The 17550-nt window shown below is 39.2% G+C and overlaps 1 protein-coding gene across 1 annotated transcript; it reads right to left on the bottom strand.

Annotated features, from left to right (window-relative positions):
* Nucleotides 1-398: 398 nt before the first annotated feature.
* LOC121513061 (protein S100-A1-like) lies at nt 399-10536 on the bottom strand. Its single transcript, XM_041792557.1, has 3 exons — nt 10232-10536; nt 4789-4955; nt 399-727 (listed from the first exon to the last, which is right to left on the bottom strand). The coding sequence occupies exons 2-3, from the start codon at nt 4927-4929 to the stop codon at nt 596-598; spliced, it is 273 nt and encodes a 90-aa protein (XP_041648491.1). The 5' UTR covers nt 4930-4955; nt 10232-10536; the 3' UTR covers nt 399-595.
* Nucleotides 10537-17550: the final 7014 nt, after the last annotated feature.

Here is a 17550-nt window from a genome sequence, read left to right as displayed (position 1 = left end):
ACAAAAACTCAACAAAATACGGCCGCAGCCGTAACAGAGAAAGAGCATCTCTGAGGCCTCAGGACTGACGTCACATAAACGCTCACCAGCTTTTTCTCCTTTCAGAACAAACCAGAAAGATCAGCCAGAGCAGGAGGAAGCGATGATGTCCAAACCTCATAATGCACCCATCCATCATGGATTTCCTCCATCAGACACTGGGTGGTGCTCAAGCTTGCTGATAAGCTCTCAGTGTTAATCTTTAATTTTCTATTCATTCAGATTTACTGAGTATAATAAATCTGGATCTAACCCTGACAGGAGAAGCCTTTCTACTTCAGCTGGCCTGAAGAGACAGATTTCTGTCATCTCTGTGAGATTTAAAGGCAGAGCTTTAGAAATGAGCAGACATATGAAGAGTGAACATCTTTATTAAGATGAAGACTTGTGACACTGGTTAACAATGATCCGTCTTTACAACATTACAAGGTGTTGTCAGTGAGGACCCAGAAATTTACATCCAGCATGACTTATGATTACTTAGGAGGTCACTGGCTGTGATGAGGTGTTACTCATTGAAGGATGGTGTCACTGCTGGCAGTCCTTAAACATGTCATCACAAGGATTCATGGCAGGCGACAGTGAGTGAAACAACCGTGTAGGCAAACTCTTTGAAATCCACTTTTCCATCCCTGTCTTGATCCAGCTGAAGCATGAATTCATCCACAACAGAGGGATCCTTGCTGGCCTGAAACAAAAACACAGGACTGTCAAGATAGAAATTTAACAGGGTTTAATTATTACTATCATTAAAGACAGTGTTACTCAACCCTGCTCAACTAAAGGGCCAAATTATTGAAAAATGCCTTTGCAAGAGCCACAATCTAAGTGGTGAAAAGTGGGTGAAAGTGGCAATAAAAATAAGTTAAAGCTGGTAAAAAAAGAAAATGGTCTAAAATCTTTAAAAAAGTAACCAAAAAAGGGTGAACAGGATTAAAATAGGCAGAAAATGGCAAAAACTGGGTGAAGAGTGAAAAAAAATGTGGAGAAAAAGTGGCCAAAATGAGTGAGAAATGACTCAAATTGGCAAAAATGTTGGGGAAAATGAGAAAAAGTGAAATGTAATGGCAAGAAGCACCTTAAATGGGCAAAAAAAGGGAAAAATGCAAGGTCAAAAAGCTGCAAAAGAAATGACCAAAAATGGGTGAACAGGGATCAAATAGGCAGGAAATGGCAAAAACTGGGTGAAAAGTGACAAAAAAATGTTGAGGAAAAAGTTGCAGAAATGGGAGAGACATGCCAAAAAAATGACTTACAGGGGGCAATTATGGTAAAAAAAGCAGCAATAAAGTGGCAAAAAATGAGTGAAAAGTGACTAAAATTGGCAAAAAAAGAAGCAAAAATGGATTATAAGTGGGAAAAAGGGTAAAAAAAAAAAAAAGGCAAAAAATTGCAAATAAGACCAATGGAAATATACAGACACAAAAATAAAGGTTGATAATTAAGTTTGACAAATGAAGCCTACTCTAGAAGTGTGGGAAACAAATTGCAATGGCTAATTCTGAGGTCAAAGTTTCCCTTTTTTATGTTTTTCAGGGGGGGAATAATATTTCAAATTTAGACATACAGGAGCCACATCTGGCTCTAGAGCCACGTGTTGAGAATTACTGATTTAAGATGTTGCACAAGGTGAGACATCTCAAATCCACAGTACGTCAGTTCTGCCAGCAGAGAGAATGGGCAGTAATGTGCGACCCTCAATTCTGTTAACTCCAAAATGAAGAAACTCTCAGTTTTCCATTCAGAGAGGGAGGTACCTCAAGTGCGTCTTGGCAATACATCTTATACCACTGGAAAGCCTGTTTGTTTCCCTTTTAAATGGTGCCCATTATGTAAGGAGCATGCATTTGTGGGATGAGCAGCAGAGCCAAGTAAGTGGGTTGCCCCTGTGAAAAATGTCCCAAATCTTCTCTGCCAATACCAAACAGCTAATTCTGCCCATAACTGCTTGGTAGATTCCATGATAGAAGTTTGAAGAAACATGACGTATTAGCAATTTTACAATTTACTCATTTAACAAACAGGAGCCTCAGTAGTGTGTGGAAGAACCATACACAGCCACAACAGCCTGGCTCCTCCTCCTCATGCTGGTCACCAGCCTGGTCACACACTGCTGTGGGATGGCATCCCATTCTTTGTCCAGCATTTGTAACAAGTCAGCCAACGTGGTTGTGTCGGTCACTCTGGCACGCCCAAGCTGATCCTACAAGTGTTCAGTGGGGTTGAGGTCAGGACTGCTGGCAGGCCATTCCATCCTCTCCACTCCCAAATTCTGGAGGTACGGTTAAAAAAACCAAATAATCGCCGGGGCGTTTATTTGTCTCAATCACTGAGCAGACCAGGCGTTTATTTGGGACCAGGCGGCTATTTGGAACAGCCGTTTAATTCCTGGCACTGCTATGTCACTTGAGAAAACCAGCATGGGAGGGGGGTGCCCCAGCCAATAAGGAGGCTAGTACTCGCAGCCAATCAGGCTCAGGTCAGAGGGAGCGTTCCTATTGGCTGCTGTAGCTTCTGTATCTCAGCTCAGTGAGAAGTTGATTCAATGGCGGAATTACGGCGGTGTTCAGTCCCTTGTAGAGTTTGTTCATGATGAGATGAAGTGTTTTCTTGCCTGTGATTCGGCCGTTGATTTCAGTGGAAAAGCAGCAAAATCACTCCAGAGCACTTTGCCACCGTCGGTATTCAATTCAGCGGACATTCTCATCCAGGAGGAGTAAAGAGTAGGGCCGGAGCTATGGAGCTCAAACAGTCAAACCATGAGTCAAACACAGAGAAGAACAGGAATGGAGGGGGAGTTGAGAGTTGATTCTATATGGTTCTCATCTCATCTCAGTCACATATCGGAGCTTAAAATAAATTACACCCGGCGTTTATTTGGAACAGGCGTTTATTTGTCAAAATGTATTGCCACACCCGGCGGTTAATTGGGACCCGGTGATTATTTGGTATTTTACGGTAGTCTAAAATAAGACCCCCAACTGTGGGGGGCGAGCGTTGTCATCTTTAAAGGGATACTTCAACATTTTGGCAAATTCGTCCATTGCCATAATCCCTAGTCTTAGTAATAGGTTTGTTGTCGGTGCAAGCTATTTTTAGATCGGCCGCTGCCGAGTTTGGACCTGCTGTGCCAACTCAATGTAAGCAGATGCTATTCCGGCTCTCCCTCATCAAACTCATCAAATACACAATCCAACAACTCCAAAACGTTCTCGTGGACAAGTTGTGATCTGCACATTCACCACGCTATGAAATAATAACGTATAACTATCTAACATTACGACACATGAAGCAAATACTCAGAACTATTCCTTGAGTAAACCACTGGACGGAGTGACACAGTGCAGCAGCCATGTCTGGAGTGTAGTTCCGGCTTTGCATTTAACTTTAAAACATCTCCATCTCATAATGTTCCATGACTATTTCATAGTGTGGTGAATGTACAGGTTGCAGTGCTGACACCAGCACAAATGGGCCTGATGGTGCAGGGCAGTCATGGCAGGATTCCTGGCAGCCCTATGAGACCGGAGGTCGGCTGTGTGCAGTCTGTTCTGGCTGTCGGTCATACCATAAGGCAAACCTTGAGTGCAAATCTATAGACAAAACTGTCGTCTTGGGGTGTCAAAGCAAGAGTCAGTAGTGACCACATAATTAGCTTGTATTGGCAGAGAAGATTTGGCAAATTTCCCACACACTTAGCTCTGCTGCTCATCCCACAAATGCATGCTCCTTACAAATGTGGCACTATTTAAAAGGGAAATAAACAGGCTTTCCAACGGTATAAGATTTAATGCTGAGAGGCATTTTTACAACAAAAAAATAATCAAACACTAATTTCCCTACTTTTTGTCCCAACTTTAGAGACAGTTTCCAAAAAAGTTGGGGCACTGTGTAAAATGCAAAAACAGAAAGCAATGATTGTCAAATCTCATAAACCCATATTTTATTCACAGTAGAACTTGAAAAATATGAGCTAATTTTGAATTTGAGGGCAGTAACACATCTCAGAAAAGTAGGGACAGGTTGGCAAGTTTAGCTTTGTGTACAACAAAGCCCCTTTAGAGCCCTAAGGATTAGGGAAAGGAGAGAAATAGTGAAAAGGGGCAGGAGGGAGGGTTGGGAAACAGAAGACGGAAAGGGAAGGAGATGGTGAGATTTAATTCATGGAAACACAGTAAGACGGGTGTTTGAGTTGTTGTCCTACTTCTTAAACTTTGCTATGGAGCATTACATCATAAAGTTAATAAAAATCTGTCAAAGAAGACCCAGGACTGTTGAGCAGCTAGAATATATCAGACAAGAATGGGACAACATTCCTCTCACAAAACTGCAGCAACTGATCTCCTCACTACCTAAACATTTACAGACTGCTGTTAAAAGAAGAAAGGATGCTGCACAATGGTAAACATGGTCCCTGTTTTTTGAGATGTGTTGCTGCCATCAAATTCAGAATAAGCTCATCAGTTAAGTTAATAAATAGTTAAATGTCGTAGTTTCAACATCTGATGTGTTGCTGTGAATAAAGTGCGGGTTTATGAGATTTGATAGTCATTCTGTTTTGATCTACAGCGCCACAACTTTTTTGGAATTGAGGTTGTCTGTTATCTTAAGAGTACAATACTGCCTCTCTTCTGAGGTGAATAACTTAATTTATATAAGAAAGGGTTTCATATTTGGATTTAAATCCTAAAACACAACAGCACTTTCTTGAAAACACAAATATGAAGATGAAATGGGATGGAAACCCACAGCCAGGAAATCGCTCAGTTCCTCCTGTAACAGGAGCTTCAGCTCAGCTTTGTTTATCATGTATTTGTCTCCCTCCTTTCCAGAGTAGGAGTAGAACAAGTTGATGAGGTCATTCATACTCTGCTGCAGTGAGGGTGCCATGTTTTAGTCCTTGGTAGAGTTTAAGTCTAGAAGGACAAAGAAAGAAAGTCATCACTGAAACAAGCGCTTTAATTCTAAACTTCAGGTTTTAAGGAGATCTTTGTACATTTTGGTTGTGCTGCAAGGAAAGGTTAGATCACATCAGTCATAAAGTCTGACTCAGAGGACCAGCAGCTGCCCCGGTGCAGATAAAGTCTCTATCCCTGCAGTGATCGGGTTTCCAAAGGATGCACTAAATAAATGCATATTGCAAAATTCCCTGAAAGTAGGACAAAAGGCTGAAAAGTAATTTGGAGATGGAAATCTCTGGAGAAGTCACTCTGCAGGCACACATTTGCTCTGAGCAGCCATCACCTCCACTGAATCCTGTGCCTGCTTTCATCAGAGTTAAGTTTCAGCTTGTAGCTTGATCATCTATCAAATAAGAAAACATCGAAGATGAAAGAGAGAGAGAACTTCTGCTAACTATTATTTTTTACCTTCAATGAAAAAGAAATCCTTTTAATCCTGTGGGTGTTTTTGCATGATAGTTCGTTTAGTTGGGTCTAAATCATGGACTAATTTGTTGCATTGTTGCATGGATGCATCACGTTTGGTCTGTGCACATATGCAGACATTTACAAGTGAAGCTAAATCTCCAATTGGTCAGAATTTTTTGCATCTTATGAGTACATACAGAGATGCAACACTGATGCTTTGACAAGAATACTAGAAAATTAATGACTGAGCTGACAAAAGCTAGAGTTTCAGGTCACACAGAGCTGCTGGCTTCTTTGGAAGTGGCTGGTGAAGGGGAGAGCAGACTGCAGCAGCTGAGATTTAAAAGCTGGGGGAGTGGTCAGATCTCATCAGCAGCAGCACCTTCCTCTTCAATGATCCCATCAGCTTCAGCCACCTGCATCAGCAGCTCATCACCTACACACACCCACACAGAGACACACTGACACACCCAACACTGCAGGGGAGGACACAGAGCTTGTGTTTTATAGTGATTTTCATGTGTCATGTCTGTAACTCTAAATGTGCAGGAAAAAATGAGACAAAAGTGAAGAAAAGATCAAAAGGATGTGAAAAGATCTTTCCAGGATGGAGACAATCACATTTCCACCTCAATTTTTATTTGGCTTTTGTTATTGCAAAGGTAATGATTAGCTGATGATAGAGCAGTTTTACTCATCTGCAGTCCATCAGTTTTTGTTAAAACATCATAAAACATTTCAGTGGACATTTGCTTTGTTGTTATATGGCTTTTTACAACGTGCATGGCAGTTGGCTGGTAGGAAATCTTAAGACAATGTCTTAACAGCGTGCATGTCAGGTGGAGGGTAACAGAAAAAAAGTTGAGCTAGTGATTTAGGGCCCAAATATTGTCAGAAATTTCATGAAAATTATGGAAACATCCAAACAAATCCCTGGAAATTTCCATTAAAAAATTCCAAAAATTTCAAGTCCAATCCCTACCCCAAAATTGCCAATGCAGTCCCCAGAAATTTCCCAAATTCCCATAAAAAATGAAAAAAAAAACCAAACAAAAAAAAAACTCCAAGTAATTTACCCAAATCTTCCAATGAAACTTTCCCAAATAAAGAAATTTAGCAAACAACTGAACATATTTGTCTCACCTTGTTTTTGACAAAAATTTCTTTTTTTCTCTCAAAAAATCCAAATTTCCATCAGATTTCATAAAAATAACAAAATTCCTTTTTTTTATACAACGCCTTAACATTCCAACATCCCCCCCTCCCCCAAAATGGCAAATTCCTTCCAAAATTTCTCAACAAATTCTGAAAAACTTACAAATATAATCTCTGAAATACCATAAACATGATGTAAACATCCAAACTTCTAAACAAAAATCCCCTGAAATTTCAATCAAATCTTCCTTCAATTTCAAAGTACAACCCCTACCTTAAATTTTCAGTGCAGTTCTCAATTAAAATATATAAAAATATATTCAGCAACTGCATAAACTCATCTCACCATGTTCTTGCTGAAAAATTTCTTGGAATTTTTGTTTTCTTCCAAAAATCCAAGATTTCCTTTAATTTCATTGAAATAAAATTCCTGTGAACAATTTAATATGCGATTACCATAAAAATGACTTCAAAATATCTTGAAATACTCCTCAAATCTGTCAGTGAAAATAAAGCCTGATCATTCCAATAAAATTTCCCCTAAAAAAGAAATGCAAATTTACATGTAAATTCCCCCTAAAATTTCAACAAATTTCAACAAATTCTAAAAAAATACAAACACATCTCTTGGAAATTTCTTTAAAATGATGGAAACATCCAAACATCTAAACAAATCCCCTGAAATTTCCCTTAATAACTCCTAAAAATTTAAAAAGGACAACACAATCCTACATTTCCAATGCAGTTCCTAAAATATGTACGAAAAAAAAAACCCAAATTCCCATGAATAATGCAACAAATAAAAATGCCAACGAAACTCTCCAAACCATGACAACACATCCCCAAAATTTCCATGAAAATACTTTACAATTTCTAAGCAAATTCCCCAAAAAAATCCAAAAAGCAAAATATCCAAATATTTTAAGTAAATTACTTAAACTTCAATGGACAATCCAGACAATTTTCTCAAAAATTCTAAGAGCAATTTTCACTTTGTTGTAGATAAGCTGAAATGTAATGTCCTCATATGTGCATGCAGAGTCTTAGGAGGTTAATACTGGAATGCACAGTCATACTGCTCAGAACTTTTTAATGCAGCTGATAGTTGTGCTGAACAAACCTAAGAACCAGGAGAAACCCACACTATCTAAACAAGAGTCAAATCAGCTGAAACGCCCCGCCTTACACCCACAGACACACGAGAAGCTCCTACATGGGGGTGCTGAGTCCTTTCATCCCCCCACCTTCATGAACCAGCTGAGGACAAAAGGACCTCCTGCTGGGCGACCGGCCTGTCCCTCAACTAGATTTAGATCTCTGGCTTGCATTAAGTTACATTAACTTCCTGCTGAGGTTTAACTGCTAAGGTTGGTCTCATCTTATTTTTATTGGAGTCCTCTGGGCCTGTTTTAAATGATCTTAAATTGCTTTGTTTAATGTGTAATTCTGTTTTAAAAAATTATTTCATGTCCACAGAAGCATCATTTATTGACCTTGCCAAGTCAAATAAGGGTGATTCTGTATCATTACTTAATATAAAGAGAAAGTGTTTTATCTTAATTCTACTTCTTCTATCAGGCAATGTTCAGCCAAATCCAGGCCCCACTATGAACAGAACTGGTGCCCCTGATGAATTCAGAAGCAGATGTGGCCTTGGTATTGTCCATTTAAATGTTGGGAGTTTGCTCTCCAAATTAGATTTTGTAAAAAATTGGATTCAGTCAACTGACACTGATATTCTTGTCCTGTCTGAAATCTGGCTGACCAAAGCTGTCTCCGATAAGGAGATATTAATTAAAGGCTGTTGTGTCTTTTGTTGGGACCGTCCCAGGAAAGGCAGTGGTGTAGCCATCCAAGTAAAGAATAAGTTCCATGCTACAATCCTATCATCAGTGTCCATCAGCAAGCAATTTGAGCTTCTTGCCCTAAAACTTGACTTTTCTCAGGATCAGTCTATAACAGTTATGGGTTGCTATAGACCACCCTCAGCATGTAATGAGGCCCTTTCTTCACTGTCAGATTTTATTGCAAGGTTTAATATGAGTGAACTTGTCTTGGCTGGGGACCTAAACACTGATTGGTTAACTTCGTCATCAAACAGCTTGAAATCTGTTTATGAATCCTTTAATTTAACCCAGTTAATAAACATTCTTATCTGTCCACAGTTTGTTACCATCGGCACCTCTCACTCATCCCCCGCCCCAGTTAACCAGGGCGTGCCTCAAGGCTCTGTTCTTGGACCTCTCCTTTTCACCATCTACATGCTTCCCCTTGGACAGATTATTCACAAACACGGTCTCAGCTTTCACTCTTATGCAGATGACACCCAATTCTATCTCAGCACCAAACCATCCACTCAGCTCCCTCCCCACTCCCTGGTAAACTGCCTCCACGACATCAAAGCCTGGATGACATCTAACCAACTCAAACTCAACAGCAATAAAACAGAGCTCATGGTTGTGGCCCCCAAAGCGCTGCTGCAGAAGGTTGGAGATCTCATGCTCGATGTGGACGGGACCTCCATCTGTCCGTCCTCCGAGGTCCGAAACCTGGGCGTCATCCTGACTCCACCCTCTCCTTCCAGTCCCACATAAAGTCTGTCACCAAATCTGCCTTCTATCATCTCAAGAACATCTCCAGACTCCGACCATCACTCCCTGATTCTGTGGCTGAAACACTCATTCATGCTTTCATAACCTCCCGCCTGGACTACTGTAATGGAGTCCTGTCTGGAGTTCCCAGCAAAACCCTGGACAGGCTTCAGTACGTCCAAAACTCTGCAGCTAGAGTTCTCACCCGCACTAGACCCTGGCAACACATCACTCCGACCCTCATCCACCTCCACTGGCTCCCTATCAAGTCCCGTATCAACTACAAAGTCCTCCTCCTCACATACAAATCTCTCCATGCTCTGGCTCCCCAGTACCTTTCTGATCTGCTCCATCCATACACACCATCCCACAACCTTCGATCTTCAGACACCGGCCTACTTTCCATGCCCAAAACCAAACTCCGAACCTATGGAGACAGAGCCTTCAGTGCTGCAGCTCCCACCCTCTGGAACACTCTTCCTGCAGACATTCATAGCGCTCCATCTCTGGACATTTTCAAAAAAACGTCTCAAGCACCACCTGTTCACCACAGCCTACAGTCTTCACTAAACCACCCCTTACACTCATCCTACCCCTCACATAGTTTGTCCATGTATATGTGTTCCTGTAAAGCGTCCTTGGGTTTCTTGAAAGGCGCTATATAAATTCAAGATATTATTATTATTATTATTATTATATGCACAGAGACGTGCTCTCATCAATAATGCAGCACTGCTCTTTCCCTGAGTGTGAATGAATAACTCCAAAAGTGATATCTGAGAGCAGATATATGCTGCATGGCTTTGCTGACTGATGCTGAGACACATTCCTTCATTAGTCTCTGTTAATCATTTACTCCCTCCGTGATCAGGGAGCTCATTAGATGCCTTTGAATGTCAAATGCAAAGCTGCTGTGAATTAAGCGTTGCAGGAATTGAAACACTAGCATGTAGGAGCAGATATGCAAATGCCAAGCACATAAAAATAATGTTAGTTGTTTTTTCCTCTGCAGGAGCGTCTCTCAGATCTCTACAGCTTTTAAAAATGTTGTCAGGATCCCACACAGCAGGAACTCACCTGAAGACGGGTGCTGATAGTTGCTGCTCTGCTCGCTGAGGCTGCAGCTCTCATCTCATCAGTTAAATCTGAATCTCAGAGGCTCCTCCTCCACCTGGTTAGCACTGATATCACCTGATGCACTAACCTGGCTACACAGGTAACGCTGCAGACCGTTTAAGGCAAAGGCAGGACGCAACAGGCCTCGTTTGGGATATTATTGCCTGATCATCGAAGGAAAGCTCACCTAAAACAACTACCATGGAGAGCAGGAAAAGCAAGCTTATTTGTATATTTGTATCGTGAATGTGCAGTCACAACTTGTCCATGAGAGCGTTTCGGAGTTGTTGGATTGTGAATTTGATGAGTTTGATGAGGGAAAGCAAAAAATTCCATCTGCTTCCATAGTGCTAGCTGTGCAGCTGGTTTATCGGTCCCCCCAGATCTAGAAACAGCTTGCACCAACAACTAAAGGAAACAAACCTATTACTAAGACTAGAATGGCCGTCTGAGGCAGCAGACCCAGACCCAGAATCTAATAGATTCTTTCCTGTCACTATCCCAATATTCCCTGAAAGTTTGGTGAAGATCCGACTTTCCGTTCTCGAGTTATCTTGTACACATACAAAGAAAGAAAGATACGGGACCCTTTACATAACCCCTGCTGATTTCATCAGCGTGGGTAACTATAGGAATTATGGCACTGGGGGAATTTGCCAAAATGTTGAAGTATCCCTTTAACTTTCATGTTACCGTCTTATTAAGTCACTATCACTCTGTGTTTGAGAGAACAGAAGGATTTCTTCATTTACATTAGAAACATCAGTTAGGATGTGATTATACACGTGGATGTGTCTTATGTTGGAAATATCTGACGGTTACACTGGTTATAGTTATTTAATGTCAGGGTTATCAAAACTGTGGCTCATGGGCCAACTGTGGCCCTTTTTCAATAAATTTAAGGTTGTTTCTATTTAATTGGTGAACATGTTCATTTACATAAACAGGACACTCTTTTTTATGGTAAAATTAGTAGAAAGGTTAAAAAACGGAATTCCAAAATATTAAAATAGATTTTGGCAAAAAATAAAACTGATTTCATAGGGCCCTAAGGGAGAGATTCACAGACGGAGAAACAGGTGAGCTGTAGACAAAGAAAATTTTCATATTTTATCAGCACAACAAGTCCCTGAAATTGCACCCAGATCCACATATCACACTAACTCAAGTTAGACATTATGATGTTCCAGACCTTTGGTTTAATATATTTTCTCTGGACCTTTTTGAATTGTAATTGATTACCCCTGGTATATACATTATATACAATTGTAAAAAAAAAACACTTGGGGTACCTTGAAATTAAATACATATTACAGGATATTACAGCATATTACAGGATTGAGAGATGTCCAGAGTTTTCATTGCTTTTTTGTCTTTTACTCCATGTAAAGAGGTCATATGATATTCTATTTCCTTTATAAATTGTTGTATTTTTGGTGGCTTTTGACTCCACTTGCACTTATGAATATAATATTTCCCATACAATATAAAAAGTTCAAGATATAACTGGAACATTGGAGCCAGTCTGTACATTGTAGAATTGCTCTACATCTAACCAAAATAAGCGACTATGAAGACATTCAAAGAATAAGTGGCTAACAGTTTCAGGCTCTTCTCTCCACCGCTCCAAATCTTGCAACAACTTGACTAGTTGGATAAATCAAATGTATTATTTTAAAGGCCACTTCCTTCATTTTATTTGTAACAAAGTATTTCTGATTAAAAGTCCACACAGACTTCCATTTAATGTTTTCAAATTTTGAATTCCAAATGGATTTTGATTGAGGAGTTGAGGTTTGATGGTAAAGTTTCCTAATATGTTTATTAGCACATTTTTTACTTGTTAGCTGTACACCACCTACAATTAGCTCTGATGAATATTGTACGTTCTCCTCACCGTTCCCCCGCAGTAAATTCAATAGTCCTTTAGGAATTGCATCAAAACAATTGCAAACTCTTTTGGGGGTAACAGGAATTTATATTTTTAATGAGGAATTCTGTGTAGTTTAGCAGATGTCTGTTTTCATTTAATAATTGCATAAAACACAAAATATTGTTCTCTGTCCACTTGTTAAAATAGAGTGTCTTATTTTTATATCTTATGTCTTTGTTGTTCCAGATTAAGGATCTATGTCAGAGTTTTTCCTGGCTTAAAATGAGGTGGTGGTACCTGATCGTGGGCTCACAGGTGCACATGTACCGTGTCTTCAACTGGCTCAAACAAGTGTTTTACCAGCGGTCTATTGTAATTGTTGTTGTAATTACGTGAATTTAATAAATGACAAGTATTATTTTAGAGCATATTCATTCATTTGTATGTGCTTTGTTTAACATTTTAGTTTGGTTACATGGCAGCTTAACCACCATTTACTTGCACAAGGCACAGCCAGTGGCAGAACATTTGGCCCTCCTTGGTTACATTTTGTAGATCCTCCTGATGCAGTCTTTTTATTCAAAGTCTTCCTGGTTTGGACCATCAATGGCCACCTTACAGCATACATCCAGGCGCCTCTCCTTAAGTCTGATGCGCAGGGGTGTTATTATCTTAAAAAAATGTTCATGCATTATAAACTTTGCAATATTCTGGTGTAGACATGAGTTGTGATAGGATAGTGTTCTCGATCATATCTTACAATCTTGAGTGCAGAAAATAGCTGCTGTCTGGACAGGTGCTGTTAGGGCTATTGCAGCTGCAATGCTGAGAGCAGGATATAGTAGAGAGTCACGCCAACGTGTCTTACTTTGATGTTAAATTGGGAGATAAATATAAAAATGAGTTTTTGCTGGTACATGTTTGTCCTTCTGTACTTGTAACTTCCTTAGCATTATTAATCCCAGTCACAGTACAAACTAAATACCAAGTTTCCCAAGAAGCACAAATTAAAACAAGTTTAAAGTCACAAGGAGATTTGGACAGACAGAGCTCTGTGTGTCTGCTAGTACAGGAGAACAAGGGGTTAAAATAATATTGAAAACAGTTAAATTAAACCAGCCTTCTATACATTTTTTTCCTTTCATAATTCCTCTTATTGTGAGTATTCAGTCTACATTTGGCAAAAACATGGCATTTTCTTTCTCTGTGTAGCTGATCATTCTTGATTGATTTCATTATTGAATGAATTCACTGGAGAACAGCTGATCTCCAGCTCAGTGAAGTCCTCTCTGTTTAATATCATATCAGTGGGCTCAGATGTATTGATTATGTCACCAAATCAATCACTCCCAACAACACATTACGGTGTTTATGCTCGAGTCTGTTGTGCTACGTTTGGTGTTAGCATCTTAGCTAAAAAGGGGTTAATTGAACACAATGACAGTGACACTCTTGTCTAGATGTAAGATTTTCAACACCTAATAACCACAAACAAAATTCTAATCATTATACCTGAGATTATTTTTCTGCTGAGGCCTCGCCTTCAGTGTTCAGTCAGACAGGTTGTCCTGTTCTCAGGGCGCAGCTCCTTGCCATCGATTATTGCCTTGGCTCTGACGAAAAAGGCTCTCTTTCCCTCTTTCTGGGCTGCTTTAACTTTGGGCCACAACTTGTTACGGGCCTCCTTGTCCTTCGCCATCAGATCTTCCCCGAACCTGTGTTTTTGAAGAAAGGTATTCTGATCCTTTCCCCTTCTTCCATATGATGTCTTTTGTCAATCTTGCCACAAACCTGATGATCACTGGTCGAGCTTTGCCGTCCGCACGAATTCCAATCCTGTGGGAGATGTCAACGTGGGAGAGAGGGTCCCCGACCTCCGGAGCAACCGCCGTTTCACGTCCTCTCCTTCCTGCTCTGGTAGCCCATACAGCCTCAGGTTCCACCATCTCTGGTACCGCTCAGCGTCATTTAATTTCCCTCCAACTCGGAGATTCTCTTCTCGTGGTCAGAAGGAGCCTTTTTGACCGTGGTGACATCTGTCTTCATATCTTGAATTTCGCTGAATAGGAATTCGGCGTGGACTCCGTCTTCCCTTTCTTAGACGCTGGAGTTGTAGGCATGGAGTCCGGTAGTGGCACCCATTCAGGGCTATGAGGTCTTGCATTGGTATGCATGTCCCAGGTGGTTGTCTCCATTTCTTGGTCTACAGGTGAGTCGTTGCAGAAGGATGAGAGGAGATTCCTGCCTACTCTACCGGGTCTAGCTTTTATTTTTCCGCGTCCTCTTGCTGTTCCCCTGCTCCGATACATAAGAAAGTCAGCTCGGGTTCAGTTCAAAGAGTGAAAAAAGAGTTGCTAAGTTAGTTAGCTTGCCACTAGCTTGAGCTAGCTTGGCTCTCAGTTCCAAGGCTTAATTTGCTTGGCTGCTTCAGGTTCAGTAGAATGTTCTTAATTTTGTGCTCCTTTCTTTCATCTCCACATCAAAGTATAATTTCCTCTCAGGTATATAAATGACTCTTTCTAGGTGTGAAAAAATCATTTGCCTCAAGCCATAATGTTGCGGTCTTCACTCACGTGCCCCGTGCCGTATGCTCCACTTGTGTGTGTGAATCTCTTCAAAACTGCATGACGTTTGTCTCAAAAATAAATGTGTGTGCGGGTTGATCCACAAACGCTCTTTTGACAATTCACAAGCAGAATTGAAGATCTGCATAAGTCATGATAAATGACTTATCATCTGTAATTTGTGGATATATATATTGGTGCATCTAAAAACACGTGTAAATCATGGATATATTTTGGTGCATCTGAGACATGTAAATTGTGGATATATATATTTATTCATAATTTTGAGACAAATCTCTCCCCATTCTCTGCACCATAAGGTTGATGTTTTACAAGCTTTTTAACCCTTATATTGTGTTTGGGTCAAATTTGACTTGTTTTTAAGTTCAGGTATGTAAAAAGTATCGTTTGCTTTTTTGTACTGGAACAAGGCTTCATCTAATCCTCAGACACAACCATTTTAACTCAACAAGAGAAATTTTCACCATTTTAGTAAATTATGAAGGTCTCAAAAAAATAAGAAAAGTTACATTTGTTGTGTTAAGGGTCAAATATGACCCGACAGAGAATACTGGCTGTTGCATGCATCACTTAAAAGCTGTGGGTTGCTCTGTGGGTCAAATATGGCTCAATTTGCCTTACCACACAAACACACACACACACACCCCGACACACCTTCATACAGACACACACACCTTCACCCAGACACGCACACCTTCATATAGAGACACACACATTCATATAGACACACACATTCATATAGACACACACATTCATAGACACACACACACATTCATAGACACACACATTCATAAAGACACACACACCTTTATATAGATACACACACCTTGATACAGACACACACACCTTTATATAGACACACACACCTTCATACAGACACACACACCTTCATACAGACACACACACCTTCACACACACCTGCCCTGACACCATATTGTTGTTTTATGTTCAACTTTTGGTTTAATTTTCAGTTTGCTCCTGCTATTCTTAGTAAAATAAAGTTGGTTTTATAAAAAGGAAACAACTTTTTGCCTGTTTCCTAACCATAAATCTATACAGGTCAGTTTTGACCCGCAACACCACAGATGTCACAAGCAATTTTTTTGGTAGGTATGCTCTAATATTCTTCTATTAGACTTGGATAATATACTTACCCATTATCTTCACTGTAGGAAATAAAATAAGTCAATTTAAACAGTGGTATATTGTCAGAGAAAAGGTCTATTTAGCTAAAAAAAAAAAAACATTTAAAACAGTTTTTACTTGGATATGAATACATACTAAGTTAGTTATGAAGTGAAAAACAATATTGGATGATAACTATTGTTTTTCAAGTATTTTCAAGCTGAGTTAAATCACGGCTCAAATTTGAGACATACTGACAAGAAAATACTCAAAATGTTCAAGTTCAAAAAGTTAATTTAAAAAGAAAAATTCTTAGTTCCTGAGATTTGAACAGGCAAACATTTAAAAAGAATAAACCTTAGGTTCAAAAAGTTCTATCAACAAGAATTAAGAGATCAATTTTTTAGATTTAAAAAGTCATAAATTTACAAAAATTAGTTTAAAAAAGTTGTACATTTACTGGAAAAAACACTAAATTATTAAGTTTATAAGGTCATAAATGTAAAAGAAAGATTTTAAAAAGCTGTGAAATTTGGACAAAAAGATAAATGAATAAATTATAGAATTTAAGAAGTCTTATATTTTACGGAACAATCTTAATTCTTACGTTTTAAAAGTCCTAAATTGAAAGAAAAACAAAAAAACCCTAAATTTTGTTCTTGTAAAGCTGCAAATCTGAAGAAAAAACATTGAAAGTTTCAAGTTAAAATATTTATACTTTACAAAACAAAAAAAAAACAAAAAAAAAACTGTGAAATTTGCAAAAACAAAACAAAACAAACAAACAAAAAAATAGATAAAATAAAAAAAATATACAGTTTAAGAAATTACCTGTTCCCACATGCTGTGGTTGCTCTCTTCTGGGTTGCCACTTCTGCTTACGTTGGTAGCCAGACTGTGATAACCTACATCTGCAATGATAAAGACTAAAAGAAACTGAAATCAGACTAAAACATGAGCCGAACTCACTCAAAGTAGTTTCAAGTTTACTTTTACTTTTTTATTAAACATACAAAGATCCTAAAGGTACCTCTGTCACCATATGTCGAACAAAATCAGTTATTTCTCCCTCAATCTGACATATATTTTTACTTCCCCCTCCCCATGTGGCGAGCCATTAACTAGAAACACCTACACACAACCTACACACCAATCACAGACACAGAAACACACACACATCCTCTCAGGTGTGAAACTTCCAGTGGTTTGTGAGGGTCTTCTGGATTTTTGTTGACACTGTTTTAGACAAACTGTAAACCAGTGGAAACATTTAAAGGTTTTGTGCTTTTTTAAAGTATGAGTCAGAGTGAAAATGAGAGTTACAGGAAGCTGACCTTCAGAGGGAACAGAATACTTCAGCTCTAGATCAGTTTGATTGCATGGCTGCTGTAAAACAATGTTGGTTTAATAGCTTTGTTGACGATAAAGTCTAAAAGTCACTAAAAAAAGTACACTATGGCACAGTTAAACCTCCTAGATAATCAGATAATTAGACCCTGGTTGTGCCAATGATTGCATGTAAGTCAGATTTTTGTAATGCTGATTTAATCTGATGGTATCATTTTAAGAAAGATTCAACCTTCATAGTGGTGCTGACATGTTTTGCTGGCTGTAAACATGATTTATCTCCAGTGAGGTGTTTCAATAAGCAGATACAGAAAAGGATGTTGTCATACCTGCATCAAAATTAAGAGGAA

Source organism: Cheilinus undulatus, linkage group 8 (genome assembly GCF_018320785.1).
Source record: "Cheilinus undulatus linkage group 8, ASM1832078v1, whole genome shotgun sequence".
NCBI classification, from domain to species: domain Eukaryota; kingdom Metazoa; phylum Chordata; class Actinopteri; order Labriformes; family Labridae; genus Cheilinus; species Cheilinus undulatus.
The sequence above is the reverse complement of the archived record's forward strand: the minus strand, read 5'-3'. Positions and strand labels throughout refer to the sequence as shown.